The 25837-nt window shown below is 38.0% G+C and overlaps 4 protein-coding genes across 5 annotated transcripts; 3 read left to right on the top strand and 1 right to left on the bottom strand.

Annotated features, from left to right (window-relative positions):
• LOC105197417 (glucoside xylosyltransferase 1) lies at positions 1-2814 on the top strand. Its single transcript, XM_011163756.3, has 2 exons — positions 1-699; positions 785-2814. Exons 1-2 carry the CDS (start codon positions 229-231, stop codon positions 1442-1444), a joined length of 1131 nt encoding a protein of 376 aa, XP_011162058.1. The 5' UTR covers positions 1-228; the 3' UTR covers positions 1445-2814.
• Positions 2815-3225: 411 nt separating this feature from the next.
• On the top strand, positions 3226-16268 carry LOC105197416 (PDZ domain-containing protein GIPC3). 2 transcript variants are annotated; one of them, XM_011163754.3, is made up of 6 exons: positions 3226-3497; positions 12062-12417; positions 14099-14195; positions 14288-14670; positions 14946-15027; positions 15175-16268. In XM_011163754.3, exons 2-6 carry the CDS (start codon positions 12070-12072, stop codon positions 15330-15332), a joined length of 1068 nt encoding a protein of 355 aa, XP_011162056.1. In that variant the 5' UTR covers positions 3226-3497; positions 12062-12069; the 3' UTR covers positions 15333-16268. The 2 variants fall into 2 exon arrangements, with proteins under 2 accessions (XP_011162056.1, XP_011162055.1); XM_011163753.3 differs by lacking the exon at positions 3226-3497 and adding an exon at positions 5461-5832.
• A 2123-nt stretch (positions 16269-18391) lies between these two features.
• Positions 18392-21719, top strand: LOC105197413 (succinyl-CoA:3-ketoacid coenzyme A transferase 1, mitochondrial). Its single transcript, XM_011163748.3, has 7 exons — positions 18392-18766; positions 19180-19560; positions 19652-20077; positions 20167-20275; positions 20387-20603; positions 20723-20934; positions 21078-21719. The coding sequence occupies exons 1-7, from the start codon at positions 18686-18688 to the stop codon at positions 21263-21265; spliced, it is 1614 nt and encodes a 537-aa protein (XP_011162050.1). The 5' UTR covers positions 18392-18685; the 3' UTR covers positions 21266-21719.
• LOC105197414 (ATP-binding cassette sub-family G member 5) lies at positions 21344-25641 on the bottom strand. Its single transcript, XM_026131218.2, has 6 exons — positions 24958-25641; positions 24503-24772; positions 23664-24239; positions 23241-23463; positions 22765-22979; positions 21344-22571 (listed from the first exon to the last, which is right to left on the bottom strand). The coding sequence occupies exons 2-6, from the start codon at positions 24696-24698 to the stop codon at positions 21904-21906; spliced, it is 1878 nt and encodes a 625-aa protein (XP_025987003.1). The 5' UTR covers positions 24699-24772; positions 24958-25641; the 3' UTR covers positions 21344-21903.
• Between the last annotated feature and the right edge of the window lie 196 nt (positions 25642-25837).

Genomic DNA, 25837 nt, shown 5'->3' with positions numbered 1-25837 from the left:
TCTTTGCCTAAAGTGTTTATGACACTTGGCGCGGAGGTTATATCGTAAATATGGCGCTCGCCATTACTTGAGACGCGCTACGCGAATATCGACGACGTGACTTTTGGAATCCGTGTTTCAAACAACGTCGCCGATTATCGTCGACTAGCAGAAGAGGTCCAAGATGCCGTCAGGTCACTGCCGATGCCGCGCAGCGTCGCAATTCCATTCGGCTTGAGGTAAAGCGCGATGCGACGCGTCGCGACGCAACGACGCTGCACGATGAGAACCCTGTACAGGATGCTTTTGATCCTCGCTATCTTTGCACTGATAGTACTGCTTACCGTGTCTTATAACCTTAAGCAATACGACCAACCGTCCGCGAGTAGGGAGCGCCTGGCGCTCTCGAGGAAGTTCCCGGCGGGCACATCCGTGACGAGTGAGGTGACGATATGTGTAGTGGTGTGCGGAGACAGGTTGCACGAGGCCCTGACCATGCTGAAGTCGGCGTTGGTCTTCACCAGCAGGCCGCTGCAATTTATAATACTAGCGGAGCAGAATCTGATACCGGCCTTCGATGAGAAGCTATCGGAGTGGCGGCTCATATCTAATAAGACGTTCGACTTCCTGGTGCGACCCATCACCTTCCCGGATGGCAGCGACGTGGCCATGTGGAAGAAGTTGTTCAAGCCCTGCGCGGCGCAGCGATTGTTCCTACCGGTAAGCGGAACTTCTGTTTTGACAAATTTAATTTGGACTAGCAACTTTTCTTCCGTGAGAGCGTACAGCTAAATTTATGTTTCAGACTGTGTTGAACGACACGGACGCGGTGCTCTACGTGGACACCGACACCCTGTTTCTGGCACCTCCGGAGAAGATCTGGGACGAGTTCAAGAGAATGAACTCCAGCCAACTGGCAGCTCTCAGCCCCGAGCACGAGGACCCCAACACCGGTTGGTATAATCGATTCGCCAAGCATCCATATTACGGCAAACTTGGCGTCAACTCGGGAGTGATGCTGATGAATCTAACGAGAATGCGGGAGTTCCGCTGGACGGACTATGTGATTCCCATTCACAAAGAGTACAAGCTGAAGATAACCTGGGGCGACCAGGATATCATCAACATAATCTTCCACTATCACCCGGAGAAGCTGTACGTGTACTCGTGTCGGTACAACTACCGGCCGGACCATTGCATGTACATGTCGGTGTGCGCAGAGGCGGAGAGAGAGGGCGCCTTGGTCCTGCACGGCTCCCGCGGCACGTTTCACTCGCAGAAACAGCCGCCCTTCAAAGCCGTGTACCGGGCCATGCAAGAGTATCAGCTGAAGACGGACCCGTACGACGAGCTGCTCATACCGATGAGGAATTACCTGGCGATGGAGGACAAGTCGAACTGCGGCCGCGTTTCAAAAGTGTTCATCATCCAGCCGGAACTGCATCTGGCTGCTCGTAACTTTTAAAACGTCTTTCACGTTTATATCGAAATTACGTATGCTCACGTGCGCGAACTTTTTATCTTTATATCCCTTTATAAAACTTTTTTAGATGCTCGTTTTGTTAATTGATACGGATATATTGAAACAATAACGAATAGGGTATAAGAATTTGTACGTACTTTTGGCTGTAAACGTAATATTATCTGCGCTCTTCCCGTCTCGGAATTCTCAAGATTTTAGATTCTAAAAATACTTAACTACATAAATACTTATGTATACATACTTACGTACGTGTCTTAACACATTATGGACTGGTGTACTTGAGAAAAGTAACGATAAAGCATAGGAGATGTATATAAGCACCCTGCTTAATTATATAAGCATTTGAACACAAGATCGTGTACCGTTAAAACATATTACGTAAGAAAAGAACGTGTGTAAATTGCAGTTAACGTTATTTGATTATCTACGTTCACGGGAACTGTACGAATTTACTGCGGCTTGTCCACAATGTGTTAAGTCCAAAAGAGCCTAGAGACTCGAGATTTTGCGCGCAAATTAGAGAGAAAGAAAGAGAGAGAAAGAAAAAGAGAGTATAAACGTGTTATTTCCAAGCGATTCCATATAGACTGAACTTTTTCTATAGTGCATTTGAGTTTTTTTGTTGACAAGTGCGCTATGTTGTTACTGTTTGTACTGTGGTGCGATGCGAGGAATATGTTGTTATACATTTGTATTCGATACCTTTGGACAATACTCGAGCGGTGCTGGACGATCGGCGCTTATCTTTGGAATACTCAGCCCTTGGGCAAAATATTATCTCTCGCTGTATTAAATACATTTAACGAGAGCTATCATCTGTTTAAGACTTCCAAGATATATTAATATAATGATAGAGAGTATGAAACTTGAAAGAGGAAATGTCAGGTCCATTATCAGGAGTAATTTTTGCTTCCGTAGTTCAGACGGACCTTACACGTGTGTGCAATCTATCGAAGATAAGCTCTGATCGGGACTATTTTGAAAGAGACTCACGCCCAATTTCGAAAAGCTTTCTAAAGTCGGAGAAAACGATCTGTCTCTCTATAACGAAAAATATTAGACTGTGCTATTTTCGAAATAAGCGTATCTCACATTTTTAACAGGACAGTAATTGGTAAGGTTGAGTATATGAATTGTAGTATTACGCGTATAATGAATTTATAAAAATTCCGGCGAGAGTGTGTTCATAACTTTTACAATTTTTCTCACGACTTTTTACGATACTGTTTTGTACGATACGCATTTTGCATCGTTCAACGACCCGGCGGTACGATGTCATTTGTGATACTTTTTTCCATAGGTATTGTACAATAAAGCTTGAATAAAGGATTTATCTAAATATATGAAATGAACATGTGTCCCATGCGTAATTAACATTAATTTACTCGATGAAACGTACTTTGTACGCCAACACGCTACTACGCAATAAGTATACTAGGAAATTTGAACCATTTTTTTTTGTTCCGCTCTTCGTCATTCAAATATTTGTTCATCAAAGTAAATGGTCGTGCCTTACACACCGATAATGAGTTGAAATGAAAAAAAACTTTCTTTTCGGAACAAAATTCCTTCACTAGCGCAGACGACAAAAAAAAATAAATTTTTATTATTTATTTTTTTCAGTGCTCTACGTTTTTTTTTTAGGAGAAAAACTTCCGCGGAGAGAAGGGCTCACAATAGTGCGGGGTTTGCACACCTCATTGTTAGCATTGTGACGCAGCGACGGACACGCTCGAGGGGGGTCGGCCGGTGCGAGAAGGGGCCCCGCGCGATCAGTCCTCTCGCCGCCGCTTTCCGGTCACGGTGGCACGCGAGCTCGTGAAATCGACCTCGCGCGATTTTCTCTCGCTGCACAATGTTCTCTCGTGCCCGAAGGAAGTGCCGCTGGTGTTAAACGAATTAGAGGAAACGGAGGCGGAGCTCCTTCGAATCATCGTCGTCACCTCGAGGGGAAGGGCTCTCGGCGATATTTATTTTTCGTCGGATATATACCGTAGAGCTGGCTCTACAAATATGTGAAGAGGAGAATTTTAAGGTATATACGTGAAACTTTATCGCTCGTTCTAGAAAGGATTTTATTCGAGAATCAAACCGCAATTGCCTTTGAACGGCAGATAAGTCGTGCAGTAATGTGCGATCGTAACGACAATTCTTAAAAAAAAAAAAAAAGAAAAGCAGTCTAAAGAATGTCTTTTTATTTTAAATGAATTATTGTTTCTTTCCTTGTTTTCTAGAAGCTGTGGATTTTAGAGCAGAGTCTTTCCGAAATGGTTCGATTCAATTAAAAGTGATTTGATGAACGAGTGAGCTATTCGCAGCCTGAGCGAACTGTCGGTTGCTATCAGAATTGTTTCTTTTTGTTATTAAATCTTAATTGCGAGGCTCAGTGTCAAAACGCTCGTAACGCGGTGTAAAAACGAGTTCGTTGCATTTAGCGTTAAAAATGCGCGACAGAAATCGCACAAAAAGGGAGTGAATCGCCGGTTATTTATTACGGGTTTTCACGGGTAATATACTACTAATACATTTACAGCAACGCATCTGAATGGTGGATCCGAAGAAAAGAGTTTGCCTTTAACACATTGTTAAAAATGTTTCGGGATGACTCTGCAATACCAGTTAAAAATTATCGAAATTAAAAAATTGAAGATTTTTTAGGTTTTTTTTTCCGCGAATACCCGAATTTTAGCTTTGAAACAAGAGAGTAAAATTTTGGCTTATAATGGTTTATGCAGCGACTCTATTTTGCAATTTTAGATAAATAACATCTAAATAAGACAGGTGGTTTTAAAAAAGCTTTGAAAAAATATTTAAATAAGAGGTAAATATCTTTTTAACGAGGAAATGAATTCAAATGAATTTTTGGCACGAATATATTTATCAGAATTTTATTAGTATGTGTAAAAAATTTGATGTGATTTGTGCTACTTTCTTATAAAATTTGTAAATAAGTACTCGAACGCGATTTTACATAAGAATAAAGACCAAAAAATGTTAAATAAATTTTAAACCAAAGGAGAATTGTGTTTATATATTTTATACAGATATTCTAAAGGAATAATAGAATAATCTATGAAAATTTTACACTTTTGGTAATACTTTGAAAGATAACGTATATATCTTTAAGCGCGTTTTATATCTGAGAGGCCCGTTTGTCAATATTTATTTTAACTATGATGAACATCGATTAATGGATATTTGCCGAGAAATATTTACGTACAATTGCGTCGTGTTTCGTCTGAAAAATGAAGTATAAAACTTTTATAGAACGATATGGCCGATGCATTAAAATTTTTTTTAATCGTCTGTTTTTTTTCTAAGAAGTTTTAATTACAAACGAATGTCCCCCAGATTTTTTCTTCTATTTTTTACCGCAAAAGTCGATGTAACAGAGAAGAAGGTGAAATTTAAAGTCTAAGACCTAATTCTCTAATTTCTTGAGATAATTTCTCATCAGCTTCTGTTCTTTGGTCATTTCCCGCGTACATTGAGAAAAAAGAGATTTGTGATTATGGTTGTATGATAAAATAATTGGTTAGAAGGTCCATTTTTATAATTATTATTACCATAATAATAATTATGATAATTTCAAATATTAATTAATAGTAAAATATTATAGTAAAAATAACATAAACATTTATATGTAGTAAATGTAATCACAATTACAGTGAATACAATAATTTTTTTAACATTCGCTTACTACACAGTAGAAAATAAAATGTAATTTTAACATTTTTGCATGTCCCAGAAAGTCCACTCTAAATTTCAAGTAAAAATAACTCAAAAGTTAAGTTAAAATATCTTAAAATAAGAGTTATTTTAACTTAAAATTTAGAGTGGACTTTCTAGGACATTATATTTTTTACTGTGAATTTACGTAGTAATAATAATTGTAATTTGCACCGTTAAAACAACAATATTGGCACCAAAAATGACTACGAATTGTAGTTCAGGTAATTCACGGTAATTGCAACCAGTTTTTTCTTCTAGTGCGAGATGATGATCGAGATCGATCGCCGTCGATCCGCGAGCCGGCCCAGCCGAATTCGCGGCTCGACGCGGATCGCGATTCTCATCCGCGCCTGTAACGCGATAAGGATCGAGCGGGCGAGCGAAGCGATAACGGGTAAACGATAACGGGGCGGACGAGCGGAAAGAAAGGGGTATTTAGGTCCCGATGGCTGCCAGTTGCGACGATGAACGCGTCGCGGCCGATTGCTGCTCCTCGTCGCTGAACAAGTGTCTTCGCGTCTATCTCGTTGCGCTGTCCGTCGTCGTCGTCATCGTCATCGCCGTCGCCACGCGAAAAACCCACACACGGACGCGGATACGGATACGGACAGGTGCGCGCCGATCGCGGCGAGGAAGAGGTGAGAGGCCGGTCTTCTCGGTTGCGCGTTCCGGACGGGCGTTGCGTGCTTATTCCTACTCGCCGGCGTGTACTCGCTCGTAACGTTACGGTATTGACGTGTATACCGCTGTACAGGGTGTCCCGAAAACCGCTGACAAGCCATTCCCCGCTTCGCCGTTCCGTTTGAGAATTATTAAAAAAAAAAAAATAATAATAAATGAAAATAAAAGGCTGTCGTAGTCGCTTCCACTTTCGTTGCAGCACATCTCGATACTCACGCGCGAAACCTATTGCGTTATCTCGTCCGTCTTCCGTGACATCCTCGTAGCTGCGCGATGAGGCTAACGGAGAATCATATTATTACGTTGCATAATTACCTGCCGCCCGATTCGCGACGTCAGCCTTCGGGGAAAATTTATCTTCGCGCCGTATTGCCGCTAATTGGAGACGCGATAAGCGGCGTTTATTGAGTAAGCTTCAACCGGACGGTTGAACAATCAGGCCTGAGAGAGAGAGAGAGTTGTTCCTCGGGTGCCATGCTAAGGCACCGTGGAATAAATGTCAAACGTTAGTTGACACGGTAAAATACTGGATCCAGCACCCGGCACTTGTACGAAACAAATGTAAATCGGCGTTAAAATAAGTCGGCAATTAAAATATAAAATAGTAAATAAAATAATAGACGATGGTTGCATTTACCATAATTGAACTGTAATCCATAATAATTTTCGGTACCAACTAGGTATTGTTGTTTTAACCAAATTAGTTTCTAATTAATTTATTACGTAAATGGTAAGCAAATGTTAAAGAATAGTTGTATTCACTGTAATTGGGATTGCATTTATTATATATATAAATGTTTATTTAAAAAAACATTTAATGAAGGAAAGAAATCACGCTTGTATTCACGTTTTATTTCTCTTATTGTTACTCTAACCGGATTCTCAAATTTTTTAATTTTTTATCGTGCTATTGGCGCACCGCTCAGCAATTAATGGCGAACGAGCTTGATGAGAAGACCAATTGCGATGCGCGATCACGATCTCTTTCTGGACTCGTTAGGGACGATTGACCGCAATCGGAGACAATTGGAATGGCGATATTGCGAGTTGTTGACAATTTGCATTGTCGTAGAAGAATGACCGTTTACGAAATCCATCGATAGCTTAGTCAGAGGCTGCAACGCGACGCTAACGACTTACAATGAGAAAAGAGTTCGATAGCAATAATATCAACTCTGCACTGATAAAAAAAAAAACGTTTGATATTTGTGACTATAATTGCATGATAAAATGAACATAGTTAGTTTCATTTTTATAGCTATTATTGCTATAATAATAATAACATTGTGTTTATAGTTTGATTAACTATGAAAAAATTTTACTATACTATAAATGATGATAATTTCAAATATTAATATATTAAGATATGAAAGTGATGACAAAAATTAAAATAAACATTTGTAATATATACAACCATAGTTATATGTAAATATAATTATTTTCTTAACATTTGCTTACTTACTTTTTAAATCTGGTAGAGTGAAAAATTACTCGAAAAATGGCACATGTTTGATTATCATTTTTATTAGAGTGACACGTTTCACTCTACAAATTTACATAATAATTATAACTAATAACTATCATTTGCATGGTTAAAATAACTCTAAATACATAATTAGCCCCACCGAAAATGATTATGAATTATAGTCATTTATGATAACTGTAACTACTTTTTTTCTCTGTGTTCTTGAAGTTTTGAAATAATTCTAATTAAATGTTCAATTAATATAACGAAATAGTTCATAATATTTAATAACTATTTCGTAAATGTTTATTATATTTGGTTACTATTAATATACAATAATTATCAAATAATTGATTATCTTAATTGATTATCTTAATTGATTATCTTAATATTGATTATATTACCAAATAATTGGTTATATTAATCTGACATTTAATTGAAACTAATTCATCAAAGCTTGACTATTATTTTCAAATCTTTTTTTCAATGCGTACACCAAATCCTTCTATACCATTCGTTTATTTGCACAAGCATAGAATACATGAGAACCTGTACTGTTATCGTGCAGATTTTAATATTATTGTCCCGTTGGATCACGAGATTACCGATGTCGCATGAGCTATACTCCGCTGTGATCTCTCGCTGTAATTCTGCTAATTAAAAAATATATAGCTCAAAAATCATTTAAATGCCTTTTCCAAAAAAAGACACTCAGGAATTATCGAAGATAAAATATGAATGAATTCTTGATGTCAAGGATAAAACGCACATTTTATAATTTTTCGCGTACGTATCGTCACAGAAAAGAAAAACACGCGATATTCATATCTGTACAATTTTAAAACTAATCCGTAATTATAAAATTAATCGAAATCGAGTCCGTTCGAGTTCCTGACTCCATGTCAGGTCTGCGACGATTTTAATAACGATTGCGTCACGTTATTACCTTTAAATTCGAGGTGAATAACGAAAGGCAGTTTGCGCGAATAACTCAGGTGGTTTTGTCATATTTTCCTGCTGCGCTTCTTTATTCTAGTTGCGTAATCACGAATCGGCAGGAGCACAAACGTTTTTCCAACGCACTCGCGTGACGCCGCGTCGCGCGGATTTTACGATAGCTCACGGTGATGAGCGCGTGCGATGAAATATTACGGACTGATGAAAAACGATAGAACTAGAGAATGTTTTAGCTTGGTGTGACGTGACAAATGTTTTAGATTTGATTGCGGTATCGCACGGAACGTCGGAATTCCGCGATTTCGATCTTAGATCTCCACTCGCTACATTGTTATCGCGCGCGATTGAGAGAGACTTGAAACCGCCGCACGCGTATCCGATAAATAGGTGTATATTTATACGGATTTCTGTGTATTCCTAACACTTTACACTGATTATCAGGATTGGGTAAATCAATATATTTTTTTAATTGAATTAAATTAAATTCAATGATTTTTTTAATCGAATTAAGTTAAATTCAATGATTTTTTTAATTGAATTAAGTTAACTTTTATAATAAAATTTATATTAATTTAGTTAAATCAAAAGTTATATAAACAAGATAGTTAAGATTAAGTTAACTCAAAGTGAGATTCAAGATAATCATAATATTTTATTTGTAAATTAAGTTTATATGGAATAATAAAAAATTTTTTTTCTCTGTGAGAATGTATTTTTTTCTTTTATATAATTTTTTTCCTTCTCATAGATAAATTTTTGGATAAATTTTTTACATTTTTAATTTTATTAAAAAAGTTAATAATTTCAAGTTCATGTGTTTCTAAAATAACTAATTAATGTTAAAAATTAACTTATTTAAAATTAATTAAATTAAATAAAAAATGATCAACTTTTTATTAACTTTCAACTTTTTAGCTATAGTTATTACTCAATCTTGCTAATTATAGAAAAGAAAGTGATATGGTGCAATTTTTCATTTGATTAAAGTAACTGAATTAAGTAAAAAAATCAGAAATTTGTGATAACATGATAAACTTTTGATGGCCGAATTCTGAGCTAAGAAAGCGTACGTGAGACAACAGCCGGCATCATTTCACGTCGAAGAAGAATGATTCAGACGAATAATGAGTACCGTATGAAAGGAGACCGCAATTTACGGTCTTTAGTGGCGCGAATCGCAAACGACGAGATTGACGAGGATGCTCTCGCCCGGCTATGCTTAAAAAAAGACGTAAAAACCGTTTACGTTTCTTTAGGCCTCTCGGAGAGGAAGCTGTCGGTCTGCCCGTGAAAGATAACGAGACGTCGCGCCCGAGAGACGACGCGCTTAATTAATATACGCGAGCTGTTCCGTGCGTGACTGCCGCAGAATGATTTTGTACAAAGTTGGAGAGATAAGCGTTCTATAACGCAGAAGAAAACCACGAGCACCACGCGAGTACGTAATAGATACTCCCGGCGACGTAACATGTGGCTGATACCTGGCTTTTATCTCTCTTCGCGGACGGCGAAGATGCAATTATCGCGTGCCTCAAGCTCCGCTGGTTCTCATTTCTTTTATCTAATGGCGAATTCGATTGGACTCACCAGTGCACATTGGTGTACATTAAAGTCGTCATGCACAAATCGACCCTGGCGAAAATAAAGCGTAAAGCAAGAGTAAAACGTAGTTTGGAGCATCGGAAAGTAAGATGCTTGGATGGCGCTTCAAGAAGCTTTCTATTTTCGCCAGGGGATATGTGTCTATTTAATATAAATTGACGTAAAGATGTGTTTAATATAAATCTATAAACGGGTATATAAAATTGAAATGTCCTCAATATGTTTTATTGTACGATCCGTAATTGTAGAACATAGAATTGAATTACATTTTCTTATGAATTTAACTGAGAAAACATTGCGATTTCGACGAGGAAAAGATTCGATAAAAGACTCATCTCTGAGATGAGATTTTATACATAATCCAAAACACGGTTTAAACCTGCAAAATGACACAGAGTTGCTTGACTCGTTACATGCTAATTTATTTACAAAATCTTGATGCTTTCTTCTCTTTTGAACTACCAAATTGTTATTTATTTTACTATTTAATTTAACGTTATTGATGATTCTTTGTTCTTATTTCAATACGGTAAACAAGGTTTTATGTTTATTACATTTCGTGGACGTCCACGTTTAGTCTATTATAAATTGACCTATTTTCTTACCGTTAATCTATCTAATTAATTTGTACATAGCGGTTAATTTAATTAATTTATATAGAACGTTCCGATTGTAACACCGTTAAAAAAATTTTACAGTTTAACACACATTTTGGATATCCCGTTAACTAAGAATCTCTATTGTACTGAAGAAGACTCAATCACGAATCGAAACGTCTACTGTTCTCTCTCTCCTTGAAGAAAATATATTTTTAATTACACACGAATAACCGGTGCCGGTTCACAGAGGTATTTTTCCCAATGTGATTTTATTTTGTGAGAGCCTTTACACATCTACATCGTTAATAATACTTTATTGTTCTATGTGGTAAAATGTATAAAAGATGATCTCGCAAGTGCAGCTATTGTTTTGTCTGCAAAAAATTAATGTAGTTAAATGACTGGCAAATATTGCAATATTGCACATGTTCGGTACTTGATCAATCTATGTAAATAACAGAAACAGAATTTATATCTGAACTACTTGTGAAATTTAGGAAGAAAATTGTTCTGTGGCGCCTATTCGCGTTAAGGCTAACCATACTTGTTATAAAATTTGAACGTACAGTTGGCAATGAGATCTAAATTTTCTGAACGGATTGCTAAAATGTTGCTGCTGTAAATTCTATATGTGTGACAAACAATATTTTAGCAGCAGATACAAAAAATAGCGATAAATTTTTATTGTGACACCTAGAAATCTATCTACATCAGCAAATTATTCTTTTGAATGTATTTTACCATTCGACATATTTGTAATTAATTTGTACGTCAGCTTTGGATCAGTGCAGGTATCGGCAACGGTAATATGCACCAGTGCGCAGTAATGTAGTCCAATCGAATTCACTATAACATGCGTATGAAAAATAGAACGCACATTTGAACGAATGATTATCGGTTGCATAACAGAACGAGCGTTAATCTAACTTCTTATCTGTGCACTCCGATTTTTTTTTCGATTGCGCTCCTCGGTCGATGTAATTGCAAAATAAAGATAATCTAATCTGAAATTTCAAAACGCCTTTTAAATTTCGCAATTTTCTTTAACAATGCCCCATTAGTTAATTAAATATGTAATAGATTTGGAAGTTAGAATGCAGGGAAAAAAATTGGTGGAATTTTTCGGAGTTTGCGATGTCGATCGAGACGATTATGTAAATCATAGTTAAAAAGTCATTAATTTATTATAGCAGTACAGTGCTAAAATAATTTTTACAAACGAGCAAATAAAATACAATGTTATTTAGAGTCTCTCTCTTTCTCTCTTGGTCAAAATAATTCCTATTGTCTGCGATACTTGATAAAGATTCGACAGACTTTATACGAGCTTTATTAGTTCTTTAAGAATAATGCACGACTCTTACAATGTCATAAATCATGTCATAAATCACAATGTCGGAATCACGTCGATCCCGCCCCGAGATAAGATCCGTGAAAAGAGACTCGGACGCTCCGTTATCAACCTGCCGGTCACGATAACTCAATTTCGCGATGAGAATTCAAAAGTGTCTACAACGCCGGATTGTGCATAACGGGGTTTGCCTTTGTAATCTGTTCGCGCAGAATCGAGAATGCCGCTGTTCAAGGCGCGGGCCACGCCGAGATCGCCGGCAACGGAGAAAGCTGCGAACGGCGTGCAGTATCGCAACCACCAGCAGCAGCATCATCATCATCAGGCCGGTGGTGGTGACAACGGTCATGACAGCGGTAACGGTACCGGTAGCAGCCGGTCGGGCAACGGCGCTCCTTCTCTTCAGCACGAGCAGGCGAGATCACCGGCCCGGGACCCGAAGCCGTCGACGCTGGTCTTCCACTGCCAACTGGCCCACGGCAGTCCCACGGGACTGATATCCGACTTCAGCAATGTTCGGGAGCTGTACCAGAAGATCGCCGAGCGCTACGATCTGCCCGCGGACGAGGTGAGTGCCGTGAAGCAGTTCCTTCTCGGGAAAGAAGGAAGGATTCGAAGACCTCGATCTTGTCGTTAAATCGTTGAACACTTTGTAACAGAGGTCGGTTGTTAGATTACAACTCGGCTAGTCCCGTTTCTAGATTTTATTTTATTTTCATTTTATGGCACGTGCGTATCTGTTCTCTTGTTCAATACCAGCTACCAGAATAAATATAATACTCTTCAATTCTCACGAGTTCGTTCTTTCGCAAATTTTTGCTTTCGTCTAACTGCAAGTGAAGTTATCTTGGACGTCCACAGATTCGCTTTTCTCTCGAAAAAGGAAGCGAATTCGGGGATGTCGCGAAATATCTAGCCGAGATACGTGAGAATGTGGCTGTAAAATGCGGGCAAAATTACGCGAGTCCCCCTTTACATTTGGCGAAATCGGCAACGCGAAACGAAGCCGTCGGAGCTGATGGTAACGGAACGCGATGCAATGCCGCTCGTAGTGGAAACGGCTCGGTGTTTCCAGCACGAAGCGTCCCACGTAGGGAGAAACGACACCGGACGCAGGAAGCGCCGGTCACGGACCGTGGCCTCTCTCGTCGACCTGGCGGATATGTCTCGGTAGGCGAGAGAGAAAGAGGAGAGAGAGCCACGTGTAATTCGTCGTGTAAACGCGGTCGCCGCGATGTAACCAGGTCGCCCGCGTCGCTACTCGTTATGGGTCGCTTGAAACGCAGGGGGTCTAGCTCCTCTCGCAATCTCTAAAACAAACCATCGCAGCACCGGGTTTCATCTGCGTGGCGAGAGAAATTGAAAAAAAAAAAAAAAAAAAACTGGTTTAGATAATTTAAATAGAACGTTTGCACTAAGAGAAAGAGAGAGATTCAAATCAAATGTAATAATAAAAGTTATAGTCTTAAGGAGTCGCATTATGTAGAGCGAAACTTAGATAACATTTAATGACGTACAGTCACGAAATTAATTGGAATATGGGAATTTATTTTATACTACAAATTCGTCAAATTTGTTATAATTTTTAGCGAAAGTGAAAATTCTTGTTAATCATGCATTTCCATGAAAAATGCGTTTTTGATTTGTAGCATAAAACAAATTTCGAAACTCATAACTGGACAATGTAGTTTCATGATTGTATAAGATAAAATTATCTTCATTATTTATTATTGTTATGTATAATATTTTATATTTAACATTATTTATATATCATTATTTACTATTTATTATTACTTATATATAATTTTACTATATTTTTTACATACATTTTCAGATTTAAATAAAAACAAATAAAGATACAGATAAAGTAGAATTGCAATTTTATTTAAATACATCTTTTAAATCTGATTTTGTTAATAATAGGCCAGAATTTTTTCAGTTTGAACGTAAGTTTGCTCTTGATGGAAATATATCACATTAGCAAAGGTTTTCACTTCCATCGAGTTTTTCCTTAAAAATTTATAATATTTGGTGAATTTGTAGCATAAAATAAACTCGCAACATCCTGCATCCGAACAAAAGTTTTGTGACTGTATATACAAGCATATAATTTATTACATAACGTAATAAATAAATAAAATAAATTTAATGTGCATAAAGAATCTAAATAAAATTTGAATAAGGATGCTGAAAGGGTAAGGGTGAATCGAGTGTCCTATGTTGAAAATTAAGCAAGAATTTCATTCCAGATTCTCTTTTGTACACTCAACACGCACAAAGTGGACATGACGGAGCTATTAGGTGGACAAATCGGCGTGGGCGACTTCATCTTCGCACATAAGAAAGGTCGCTATGTATTATATTCGTTCGACTAATTAAAAAATACGAGTCATACGCAACAACAAAAACAAATAACAATTAATGCGTTTTCGGTGCAGGCCGGCCGAAAGAAATCGAACTGGTGAAAACGGATGACGCGCTGGGTCTGACGATCACCGACAACGGCGCCGGTTACGCTTTCATAAAGCGCATAAAGGAGGGTTCCGTGATCGACAGGATAAAGGTGATCGAGGTGGGCGATCATATCGAGAGGATCGATTCGACCAGCCTCGTCGGCAGGCGGCACTTCGAGGTGGCGAAGATGCTGAAGGACATACCGAAGGGCTCTACGTTCACGCTGAGGCTGGTGGAGCCGCAGAAGAACGGCTTCGGCAGCATCGGGCCGCGCGGTGATCTCAAGAAGGGAAAGAAAGCCGGTTACGGATCCGGCAAGGAGACTCTCAGATTCAAGGCCGACGGCAGCGCTCAAATCGTAGAGCAAGTGCGTACCATAGGATGATAGATTATGAAGCGAGGCAAATTAATATACGTCTTCTATGATTGAGATTATCTATTTTTTTTTTTTATAACATTGATCTTCAAGAACACAAGTAAGACAAGTATTAGCTACCTCTGTTAGGAGATATATTTTAATTATTCGGATACTACTTTAGTATTACTTAATTAACACACACTTTAATGTATCTTCTTTCTCAATGAATAAAATAGCAAATACATTGAGTAACAATTAAAAATATAAAGTAAATATTTACGCAGATCGATGACGCCGCCGCGATAGGCGTCGAGAAGATTAACACAATCTTGGAGAGCTTCATGGGTATCTCTGATACGGAGTTAGGTGAGTTTAATCTGGGTATGAGCGAATGTCACAATACAGCTTCTCCGATTATTTTTAAAAATTGTTATTTCTTTCGATTTGGTCTTTTTTTATTTTATTCAAAGAACTTTATTTTATTCGATTGTTACTTTCCGATTTTTTGTGCAGCCACGCAAATCTGGGAGCTTGCCGAGGACAAATGCAACAGCATAGATTTCGCCGAGGCGATAGACAACTCCGACCTGGAGGACTTTGGTTTCACCGACGAGTTTGTGATCGAATTGTGGGGTGCCGTGACCGACGCCAGAGCGGGTCGGCATCGATGACGCGAGGACGCGAATGATGTAGTGATCAGATGAAGTTATTTGTGAACGGACAACGAGTGCTTTCCTAATTGAGAGAAACGACATTCTCATTTTCGTGATCCAGACTATTCCAGAGGCCTATTCGTGGGCGTGCGTTTAGCGTCACTCGTAAATTATTTTCTCAATTTTTTTACGTTAAAGAAAATAATTTGGTTTGCGAATGTTTCTCGAATTTTCAATGCCAAAGAGTCGAATTTTTGGCATATTCGAATCGGACCTAAATGCACGGCGACGATACAGAAATCTGTAATATTCCGTATCGTACATTTTGTGTCATATGGCAAGAACGTAGGCTCAAATTGGAGGAAAAGAGAACAAATCTTTTACAGATTGTGTTGAAAATTGATTGTGAAACTTTTTCTACTTTGACGGCGAAAAGAGACCTTTCAATATTTTTCATAATTACCTTAAATATAATTATATAAAAGAAATTATTATTATTAAGTTATGTCGCTAAATTCCTTCTCTATTTTATCGAAGCACTAATCTCAATTTCTTTGTAACCGCAAGATGATCCTGTTCTTATTCAAATCGATATCGATCAATATTGAAAAAAAACATGCATAAAACAATATTTAAAATTAGCAACGATTAATATTAATTATTTGAACGATAGCGTAAACATGTTGATGACTAATGTTATCAAATGACGTCATCACATTGGTATCGATATCGACGATATTGTTTTAACACGAAGCCGTATTAGTATTTATTAGTATCCAGACAACACGTGTATTTAAAAGACATCAGGAGAGCGTTTGGCAGATGTTATACTAGTAGTGATAACAGTGGATTAATATATTTTAATGCACATGTAAGTTTACACATTATGCGAGCGTATAAGCGTGCGAGAAATGATTATATTTAGTCCCGAGAAATAAAAGTCTTTGTAACAAACGCATGATCTTTACTGATTCTACACATATCGCTCCCGATATCGCTATTTATAGGATGCAATATAACTGTTTCAGAGGCCCCCACCAGATGATATTCACTATCTGACAGAGATAACGGCGAAGGGGTATTGGAAAAATCAATCTTCTCTGTTGAAACATTATCTACAGATATATAATGCATTATGTTACACAATTCTGGCATTATTCGAGTTTGAAGAATTAATCCTTACATTAAAGAATTAAGTTTTTCCGTTTTGCAAAATGGACTGTTCTTATACAGCGGCGAAATATTTGTTCCAATTAATTTTGCGTTTATTAAAAATAATTTAATGAAACGTTGTATTTTATAAGTTCTTGTAAATATTAATATAACATACAATTGAATGTACACTTAACAGCAAAATTAAAGTTCTTTAAAGTAACTTATTAAAAAATAATTTGAGATTTTTTTGCATTTTTTGCCGTTTTATTGCATTTAAAAAAATTGTCCTTAAAAATAAAAAAAGGCTATTTTTGCTTTAATGTTGAATAATTCGATAAAAAAATCGCAATTAAAAAGTAAAAATTTACATTTTGAAAGCTGTAAACTTTGCAAATTTTGTAAAAAATTTTGAGAATTGACGCAGCTCCATTTACATCCGTGCAGTTTCGTAAATAATCAATAAAGTAAGTAAAATAAAGTTGTAAAGTACTGATATAAAAAGTAGAGACTTTAAGCTGTAAAATGTTTCTTGAAAAAAATGAATCATTTTTGGTGAAGTTACATCTTCTTGAAATTTGTTTATTTTTGGGCTACAGACTAATTGTAAGTGATGCTCTTAATTTTACTGTTAAATATGCTAATGTATTAAATATAATGTGATTAAAAACGTTTATCTTTTTTTTTTCGTATTTTTTTTGCTGCAAATGCTTGTCAAAATTTTTGCACACATTTAGTCAATTGCTTTTAGATTCGCCACATCACAAATAAAATTGCTGAGAAGTCGTGTGGAAATCTTTTATGGAAGAATGCAATTCAAAAAAGAATAAAACAAAATATTCGTCTGTGCAGTAAAACCAAATCGCCCCTCATTTAGACTAATATCTATGTATCTGCGTCATCGTTTAAAAGCTGATGTCCTCGCTGCAAAACGGCGCAAACACGATAAACACGTTTTCTTTCAACGGAGTCGTCTTTCACAACGTAGGCCCGCCTTAGAACGATTGGGCGCCCTGAAAGAAAAGAGAAGATAATGTCCATTTCTACTAATAAAGATTAATTTTAATCTCGGTTTGACTTTCTGTTTATCTTTTTCTGATTCCTGGTAAAAGATAAAGTGCAGTACGTTAAATCAAGATTAAAGCTAATCTATACTAGTAAAAACGAGGGTAAAAATAAAAAGAAACAAGTTTGCGATCAATATAATAGCTTCAACGTGAAAAAAGCAATATTGGCAATATGTTGTGTCTCTACTTTCGGAATTAAGACGCTGAACTTGAGAAAAACATCAAACTTGCGAAAACCTCCATTCAAGCAGCAAACAAAAGTAGTTTTCAAATGTTTTTAAAAACTTTTATTTTGTTTTGTTTGTTTTTAAAAATATTTTTAAAACATTTGAAAACTACTTTTAAAAACATTAAAAATAATTACTTAAGTTTGTTTTAAAAATGAAAAAAAATTAAAAACGAACTTTTTTCAATGAAACAAAGGAGACTTAATTTATTATTTTTAACGTTTTTAAAAATGGTTTTCAAGCCCAGAAAAAAATTTTTTACATATAATAATAATAATTGCACATAATTTTATGTAATCATTATATATAATTATATATAATTATGAATGATTATATTTGATTATGTATAATTATAAACAATTATAAAATTTTTCCCGGGATGTTTCAAAAATACTTTTAAAAATTTTGTTTGGGCAACTCTTGAAATTGTTTCTTGAGCTTTAATGCGCGCATTAAAAATAATATGAGTGAGCTTTTTAATTCGTTGATTGTAGTCAATCGCGCTGTTATGCTCAAATGCAGCCTTTACGAGCGACGTTGCATTTGCGCGCAGTGCGATTTATCAATCGATGAATTAAAAAACTCGCCTTACGTTCCTGAGATCGCGCAACTTCGAATTGAAATATCATATCGATGCGCGTTCCGTTCTGTCCAGTCACCGCCTGTACCGCCGTGCGCGAGCACTTGATGAGAGGTTAGGTTTTGCGGCGCGAAGACCTGGGAGATTGTTTTGAGGTAACATTTCGGTACATCAAGGTCGACTGCAGCGAGGTCCAAAATCAGAGGATATTAAGGAGATAAAGAAAATATTCTGGGAAGAATTAACAAAGTAATCGAGGCTGATAGCATCAAGTGTATCGCGCTTAACCTCCGATGCTCGCATAAGTCTTGCGAATAACAATTGTGCATTTAGCATACGGTGACCATGGCATTCGCATTGAGAGGGGTCAGCGGTATATTTCTGCGTTGTAGCAGCGGTTTCCGAGGCCCTATAAGAGTATCACGGGTGCGTAAACAACACGCGACTCTCATTGCGTTATCAGATGCACAGCCTGCGTTAAAAACAGTTATCTTAATTCTCTATTTGTTTAATAAGATTGTAACAATCTACAATGTTTTTTATGTAAAATTGTAACTTGTGTAAATATGTCTTTGATATTTAATTGTTTGTTTTAAGAAACCGTTATTTGTTTCAATTATGTGTTTTTATGTGTTTCATCAATCTTAAACCCTTAAAAATATTTTTATGTATTTTTGTATCTTTAAAGACATATTTTGTATCTCATTTATGCAAATGTTAATGTAATACATTTAATTTTTAATTTTAATAATTATAAATTTAACGTTTTTATTTTATAAAGATAGACAAATGCGTTAAAATAGTTTTAAAGCAGATCTAACTTGGGTCTTGTTTAACAGGTATGCACTGCTAATTTTTCTATCAAAGCAAATATCCCAGAAGTAGAACAAGAGACTGAAAAGTTGAAGACACCAGTAGGGAATGGTAAAGTGTTTAAAAGTGTAGAGGAAGCTGTATCCGATGTACACAATGGAGCTAAACTTTTGGTTGGTGGATTTGGTCTCTGCGGCATCCCAGAGAATTTAATAGCAGCCTTACTGAAAAAGGGCTCTAAAGAGTTAACAGTAGTTTCAAATAATGCTGGGGTGGAAGATTTTGGGCTGGGTATATTGCTGAAGGAGCACAGAATTAAAAGAATGATAGCATCGTATGTGGGTGAAAACCCTGAATTTGAAAAACAGTATCTCAGTGGTCATTTGGAGGTCGAGCTGACACCACAGGTAACGCTTTGAACTCGAGAAATGATATTTAAGGGTATTAAAAAAAGTCGCAAATTTATAAAATTTATAAAACGAATAATGCCTTACATAGGGTACTTTGGCAGAACGTGTGAGAGCGGGTGGCGCCGGCATTCCTGCTTTCTACACTCCTACGGCTTTCGGCACCATCGTACAAGAGGGCAATGTTGTCGTAAAGTACGACGAGAACGGAAACGCCGAAATATCGGGCGAACCAAGGAATGTGAACCAGTTTGATGGACGGAACTATGTGCTGGAGACTGCCATCACTGGCGATTTTGCGCTCGTAAAGGCGTGGAAAGCCGATACTGCTGGTAATTTGATCTTCCGAAAGTCTGCGAGGAACTTCAATCCTGTTATGTGTAAGGCGGCTAAAGTGGCAATTGTCGAGGTGGAGGAGATTGTGGAAATTGGACAATTGGATCCCGATCAGATTCATCTACCTGGCGTTTTCGTGGACAGGATTGTGAAAGGGCCATCTTATGAGAAACGGATTGAGGTTGGTGCTTATTTACCTTGATCAATATTCGCTATGCATATTTAGTTATGTAAATGCCTCATGAATATCGTTCTTTTTTCATTTTACAGAAACGCTTGACGAAACAAACTATGAAGCCTAAAAAAGTGACACCTGCCAGTAAAGCGAGGGATATGATTATTAGGCGCGCTGCTCTCGAATTTAAGGATGGAATGTATGGTAGGTGAAAAATATAAACTTATGAAATACTTGATTTAGAAATAAACACTTGGATTTTGATTAAAATAACCAAGTTTCTTCACCAGTGTGATAAACCGGAAATTTTTGCAGCAAACTTGGGAATTGGTATGCCCATGCTTGCTAGTAACTACATCAAGAAGGGCGTGAAAGTGACATTGCAATCAGAAAATGGTATTCTTGGATTGGGTCCTGTGCCTGATGAAGTTGATGTCGATGCAGATCTTATCAATGCTGGAAAGGAAACTGTAACGATCTTGCCTGGCGCAGCTTTCTTTAGTAGTGACGAGAGTTTTGCCATGATTCGAGGGTATGCTATTATTTGTAGATTAGCTTAAATTTAATCATGTTCCTTTCACCATAAATATTAGGATATTTATCATCAAAGAAAACAGGTTTAATAATTCTACTTTTTCTATGCACACACAGAGGTCACATTGATCTCACTATTCTTGGAGGCATGCAAGTAGCGGAAAACGGGGATTTGGCTAACTGGATGATACCAGGCACGTTAGTAAAAGGTATGGGTGGTGCCATGGATCTTGTTTCTGCGGCGAACACAAAGGTAGTGGTAACTATGGAGCATACAGCCCGAGATGGAAATCCGAAAATTTTGAAAAATTGCACCTTGCCCGTCACAGGTAAACACTTGCAATATTTTAATTTTTCTTAATTTTGTCTACGCATTATTTTAGTACTTTATTATTTAATATTGGTCGGTACTCTAATTATTTTGCAAATTTCTTTATTATTTCTAATCTGTAATAATTTCCTTTTTTTATAGGCCAACAATGCGTAGATTTAATTATCACAAATCTCGGAGTATTTGAAGTGGTGAAAGGAGAAGGATTGAAACTTATTGAGATCGCACATAATGTCGATATTAGCGACGTAGTCAGTTCGACGGGCTGTCAATTCAGTGTTGCCGATGATCTTAAGGAGATGGGGCAAGTCACAGATGAGGACTTGTAAGTTGTAACATATTTCACAAATTGTAAATGTGATACGCAATCTGGTAATTCAATATGACGGAAATCATTCGATGATTGCCTGAAAGTAAGTTTTTTATATATTTTTCCAATTATAAATATACAGTTTAACAAATAAATAGAGCTGTTGATCATGTTGCATAATTATGTTTTTGTTAAAATGTTTGTTTTCTGTACTTTTCATGTAATATATTGCAATGTTTAAATTATCACTAAATACTACGATTAATGCGTGATTAAGTACCTATTATATGAGTTGCATTATATTGTATACAACAGTTATACATTTTTAAATGTACATATATTTCTATTTGTTTGTAAATTAGGAAAAACGATTTAAAATACGTTTTCGAGCAATCGAAATCACATTATGTATTATACTAATTAGCATTATGATAAATAAAATAATTTTTTAACAAATGTTATAAAAATTAAAATTTTTAAGATTTTTGATATGCGTTCTTTTTTTCTTTGATCGATATTTTTAATTCTATGTTATTTACAATTTTATATACACTAAAGGCTCAAATTAAATAGTTGTGATATGTATGCCATTCGATGGGCGCTAAATCCGAGTATTCGGATTTCGTTTAATGCTAATTTAATATATTTAATGATGCATTATTCCCTGAATTTTGCCTTCACTCTAGCAGGTAGCGGCAACAGATATAAGACACTATTCAATATAATAAGACCAACGGCGAATGCTAGAGAGATCAGCAGATTCAGATCCACGTTTAACACCTCGGAAATGTTCTCGCCCTCCCTAGTGAAACGTTCTATTAGATAAGTCTTACCATCGGGGTACCTACAGAGCTCGGGTATGCCCGGACAGATAAAGCTCTCATTGTAGGACAGATTAGATAGGATGGGAGTGTCGATGACCAGCTGGTTTAGCGCTAGAGACGCGTATCTGGTCGGTAGCGCGGTCGTTGTCATCGCCAACCAATAGGGCAAATTTTTCAGGCTGCGAATTGCACCTGATGCAACCACCAGAGATAGCAAGGTCATGTACAGTACCGTGATGGCACCGATTATGGGCCTACCAACTACCATTAGCACTGCTACCGTCACTTGCTCGGCCGCCACGTAACTGGACCACAGAATGCCGGAAGCGTATGCCCACGAGGTGACATTCAGATCGAGAATGTGAATCAGGATTCCGGTCGTTATTAATGTCGATATGAAACTCAGCGGAAGACTCAGCATGGTGTACGCGGTCAAGAACATTGCACCACCGTAGAGACCTTCTCGCTTCTCTTGGTAATACCTTGCGCGGAAACCTGGAACTATATCAACATTTGTGTGATTAAATGCCAAACGTAGATCGGAAGAAAATGGACTTTAGCATATTTTGATATAAATAAAAGAGAAAAATGTTAAATATTTTTTAAATATCTTTAAAGTTGAGAATTGGAGATTGATGATATCGGAAGACCACCTGTTGTCTGTTCTCCTTAATTAATCTGGCTTTCAACTTACACAAAAGCGACGTCGCGGCTATCCCGGACACATAAAACAACGTCAAGACGTTGAAGATCAAGCCACCGGTTTGCAAGAAAATTCTTGATTGTACGGGACTCGAATGCGAGTACAGTATGCTCATTAGAGCGACCACGAATGGCAGTAGTAGCAGGCGAGCAGCGAAGTGTCCCAGGCCGATCTTGTTGAATGAGAATGTAGTCGCCATACTTCGTCTAAATATGACAAATAATAATTGCGAATGATTAATAAGATAGCCTAAAACTGTCGATCTTAATTTTGTGGACGGATTCTAGCTACGATCAACTCGAAAGTAATTTTATTTCAAAATGTTAAATGATAAGAAGTTCATAATAATTTAGCGCAGCTTTTTTCAAAGAAAAATTGACCTCGACGAATTTGTTTCTCTTGTTGAGCTTTAATTTGATTCAAATTAAGTGAGACTGCACTTTCGTAAATCGATTCGGTAAACTCACAAATACAGCGCCAAAAGGGTTGAAAAGCATCCAGGTTTAATTCCGCGTCCCAAGCCCTTGTGCATGATGCCGAGGGCCGAATCTTTCATGCTGTGCGGCATTTGCGGTCCTTCTTTCATGTAAAGCACTCCGTCCACCTTGAATTTCTCGACCAAGACCGATATCTGCTGATTGGACTCCAGAAATCGATCTCTGGAGCGACGATCAACAGTTGATAAGCATACTGAAAAAGTCAATTCTTATATATTGAGTTGCCAATTAATCTTCTTTTCATTTTAAAAATGTCTTTGTCGTTCCTTAAATCATTCTTTTTTTTAAATACTAAGGATTTGTTCGAAAAATAAAAAGAATTGTTGAAATTATAAATGTTATTTTCTAAAGGGAATAATATCCCGAGGTAACGTCGTTCTATGCGATACTTACGGTAATACATCAAGGGATTCTCCAGTTCCGGACACGGGAAGCCGATGTACGTGAAATAATCCAACATGCTCCTGGTGGGTCCAGAATAGACCACCGCACCCAGACACAGCAATGTCACGCGACTGACGAATGGCAACACGTCGGATCTAGGTGTTTCCATGGTGAGGACGACGATGGAGCCGCGTCTGGTGGCGTAGGACCACAGCATGGAGACGATGAGGTACGTGTTGAGGGGATCGGTGTCCCAGGTAGGCTCGTCCAGTAGCAACAGGGTCGGATCTTTGGCGAGCTGCACGCCCAGCATCAGTCGCCGATACTCCGGTCTAGTTAGATCGTTCACCGATCGATTAGCGACCTGCGAGAGCGCCAGGTCGGCGAGGGTCTGCCGCACCCGGGCCTCGCGATTGTTGAGATTGGCGAGCCACGTGGCGTACATCAGGGTCTGGCGAACCGTCAGACTCGGCAGCAGGTGACACCTGTGAGCCACGTAGCCGCCATGTCGCCGGAACAGCTCCGGCGTCAGCAGATTGCCGTTCAAAGTAATCCGCCCCCTTGTTTCACCCTCCGCTCTTCCAGCTAATAGAAATTTCACAAGTTATTTTAAATTTAATTAATTAAATTCTTTTACTTTTGTTTTTCAATAAGGTTTAACTGAAGATACTCTTTTGAGAATTTTCTCATTACGGCGCGGCGCCGAGTACAATAAAAAGCACTAGTGTCGTGGTAAAGTTTAATTAAACTGCAAAAAAAAACTCTCTCTGGTTACTATTATACGCTACATTTTTTGCAATTTTGTGAAACGTGATACAACATTAAGAAGCATGATTGGAGTTATTCACCGATAACATCGAGGAGCGCTCGTTTGCCGGAGCCCTTTGATCCTAGAATAGCCAAGACCTCTCCGCCGTGAACGCGGGCTGATACATCTCTGAGCACCGCGGTAGGTTCGGATTTGTTGATGCAGGCCCCTTCGATCACCACCGAGGTGGAATGAAACACGTTGGATATATCCAGAACGCAATCGGATGGAATCATCTTGAGAATCGGTCTTACGTTCAGTATCCGCAATTAACATCTGCGCATTCCGCAAGTAACAACTGCGGGACTCTCTGTAAAGGTGGAGATTCTAAAATTATTCCTTTGAAATATATAAATACCAGATTCCTTGCAATTTATTCTACAATTTATTCTACAGCTTCGCGTACTATTTCGACAAACAACGGTTGCTCGTTATTCCGAATTAATCGCAGTAGTCAGTATCGCGATATCAGTGTTATTAAGGAAGCGTACGAACTTTTTCATAGGCTTGCAACATCCGAAGGAATATGCGGTGGACACCAAGGCGCAGGATCGTCGCCAGTTTCATCCATTCGTCGCGCACCTGACCGTGTCGCGCGTTCACCTCCGACAAAGAGAATCACCCGCACTCGGTTTTACCACGATCCTCGACACCTCCGCAAAATGGTAGTCCGGACGGTAGTCGACAATGCGCCACCGCGAGAGCGTGCTACCGCGGCGCGGATTGCAGCGCGCACTGACCAGCGCGCAAAAGTGACTCGCTCGAGCGAGGCCGGGACGCGAGAAACGCGTAGCCGCGGGTAACGAACGATACCTGGCTGCCTGCCCGGCTGGGAGTTGGCTCTCCTCGAGGTGAATGTCTTCTCCGACGCGGGCCCGCGTTTGGGGAGAGGGGGACCGACCCCGAGCGAGACCATCGGCGTAAGAGCAGCGCGATGCGCGCGTTTTCAAGCGTCGTCTTGCAAGCTTAGGCGAGTAGACGCCGCGCCGCTTGGACGCCATGGATCGCGGCCTGCAAAGTACCGTAAAAATATGTCGCATTTTTGAGCGTGGAAATGTCGTTCCACCGAGTCTCCATCTGCGATCAATTTGTAGTTGGCCTTCGTTCAACAGTTTCTTAACGTTTCGCGTTAGGAAGTTCCTCTTTTCATTACAGAAACAAAAATATATAGATTAGATGTATCGCGAAAGTTACAAGTTACTAATTATAATGTACTCTGAAAATAGAAATAGAGTGGGAAATGCGATTCGAAAATATCTATAAATACGCTTCAATTTTATTTGAGAAAGAGAGAGAGAGAGAGAGAGATGTAAGAAATGATACTTTGTACTTTTATTATTTACCTCGGAGAAAAATAAATCAAATCAAAACGTTC

The sequence above is a fragment of the Solenopsis invicta genome, chromosome 2 (assembly GCF_016802725.1).
Source record: "Solenopsis invicta isolate M01_SB chromosome 2, UNIL_Sinv_3.0, whole genome shotgun sequence".
NCBI lineage: Eukaryota > Metazoa > Arthropoda > Insecta > Hymenoptera > Formicidae > Solenopsis > Solenopsis invicta.
Note: the sequence above shows the minus strand (reverse complement) of the source record. Positions and strands in the feature narration are given on the sequence as shown.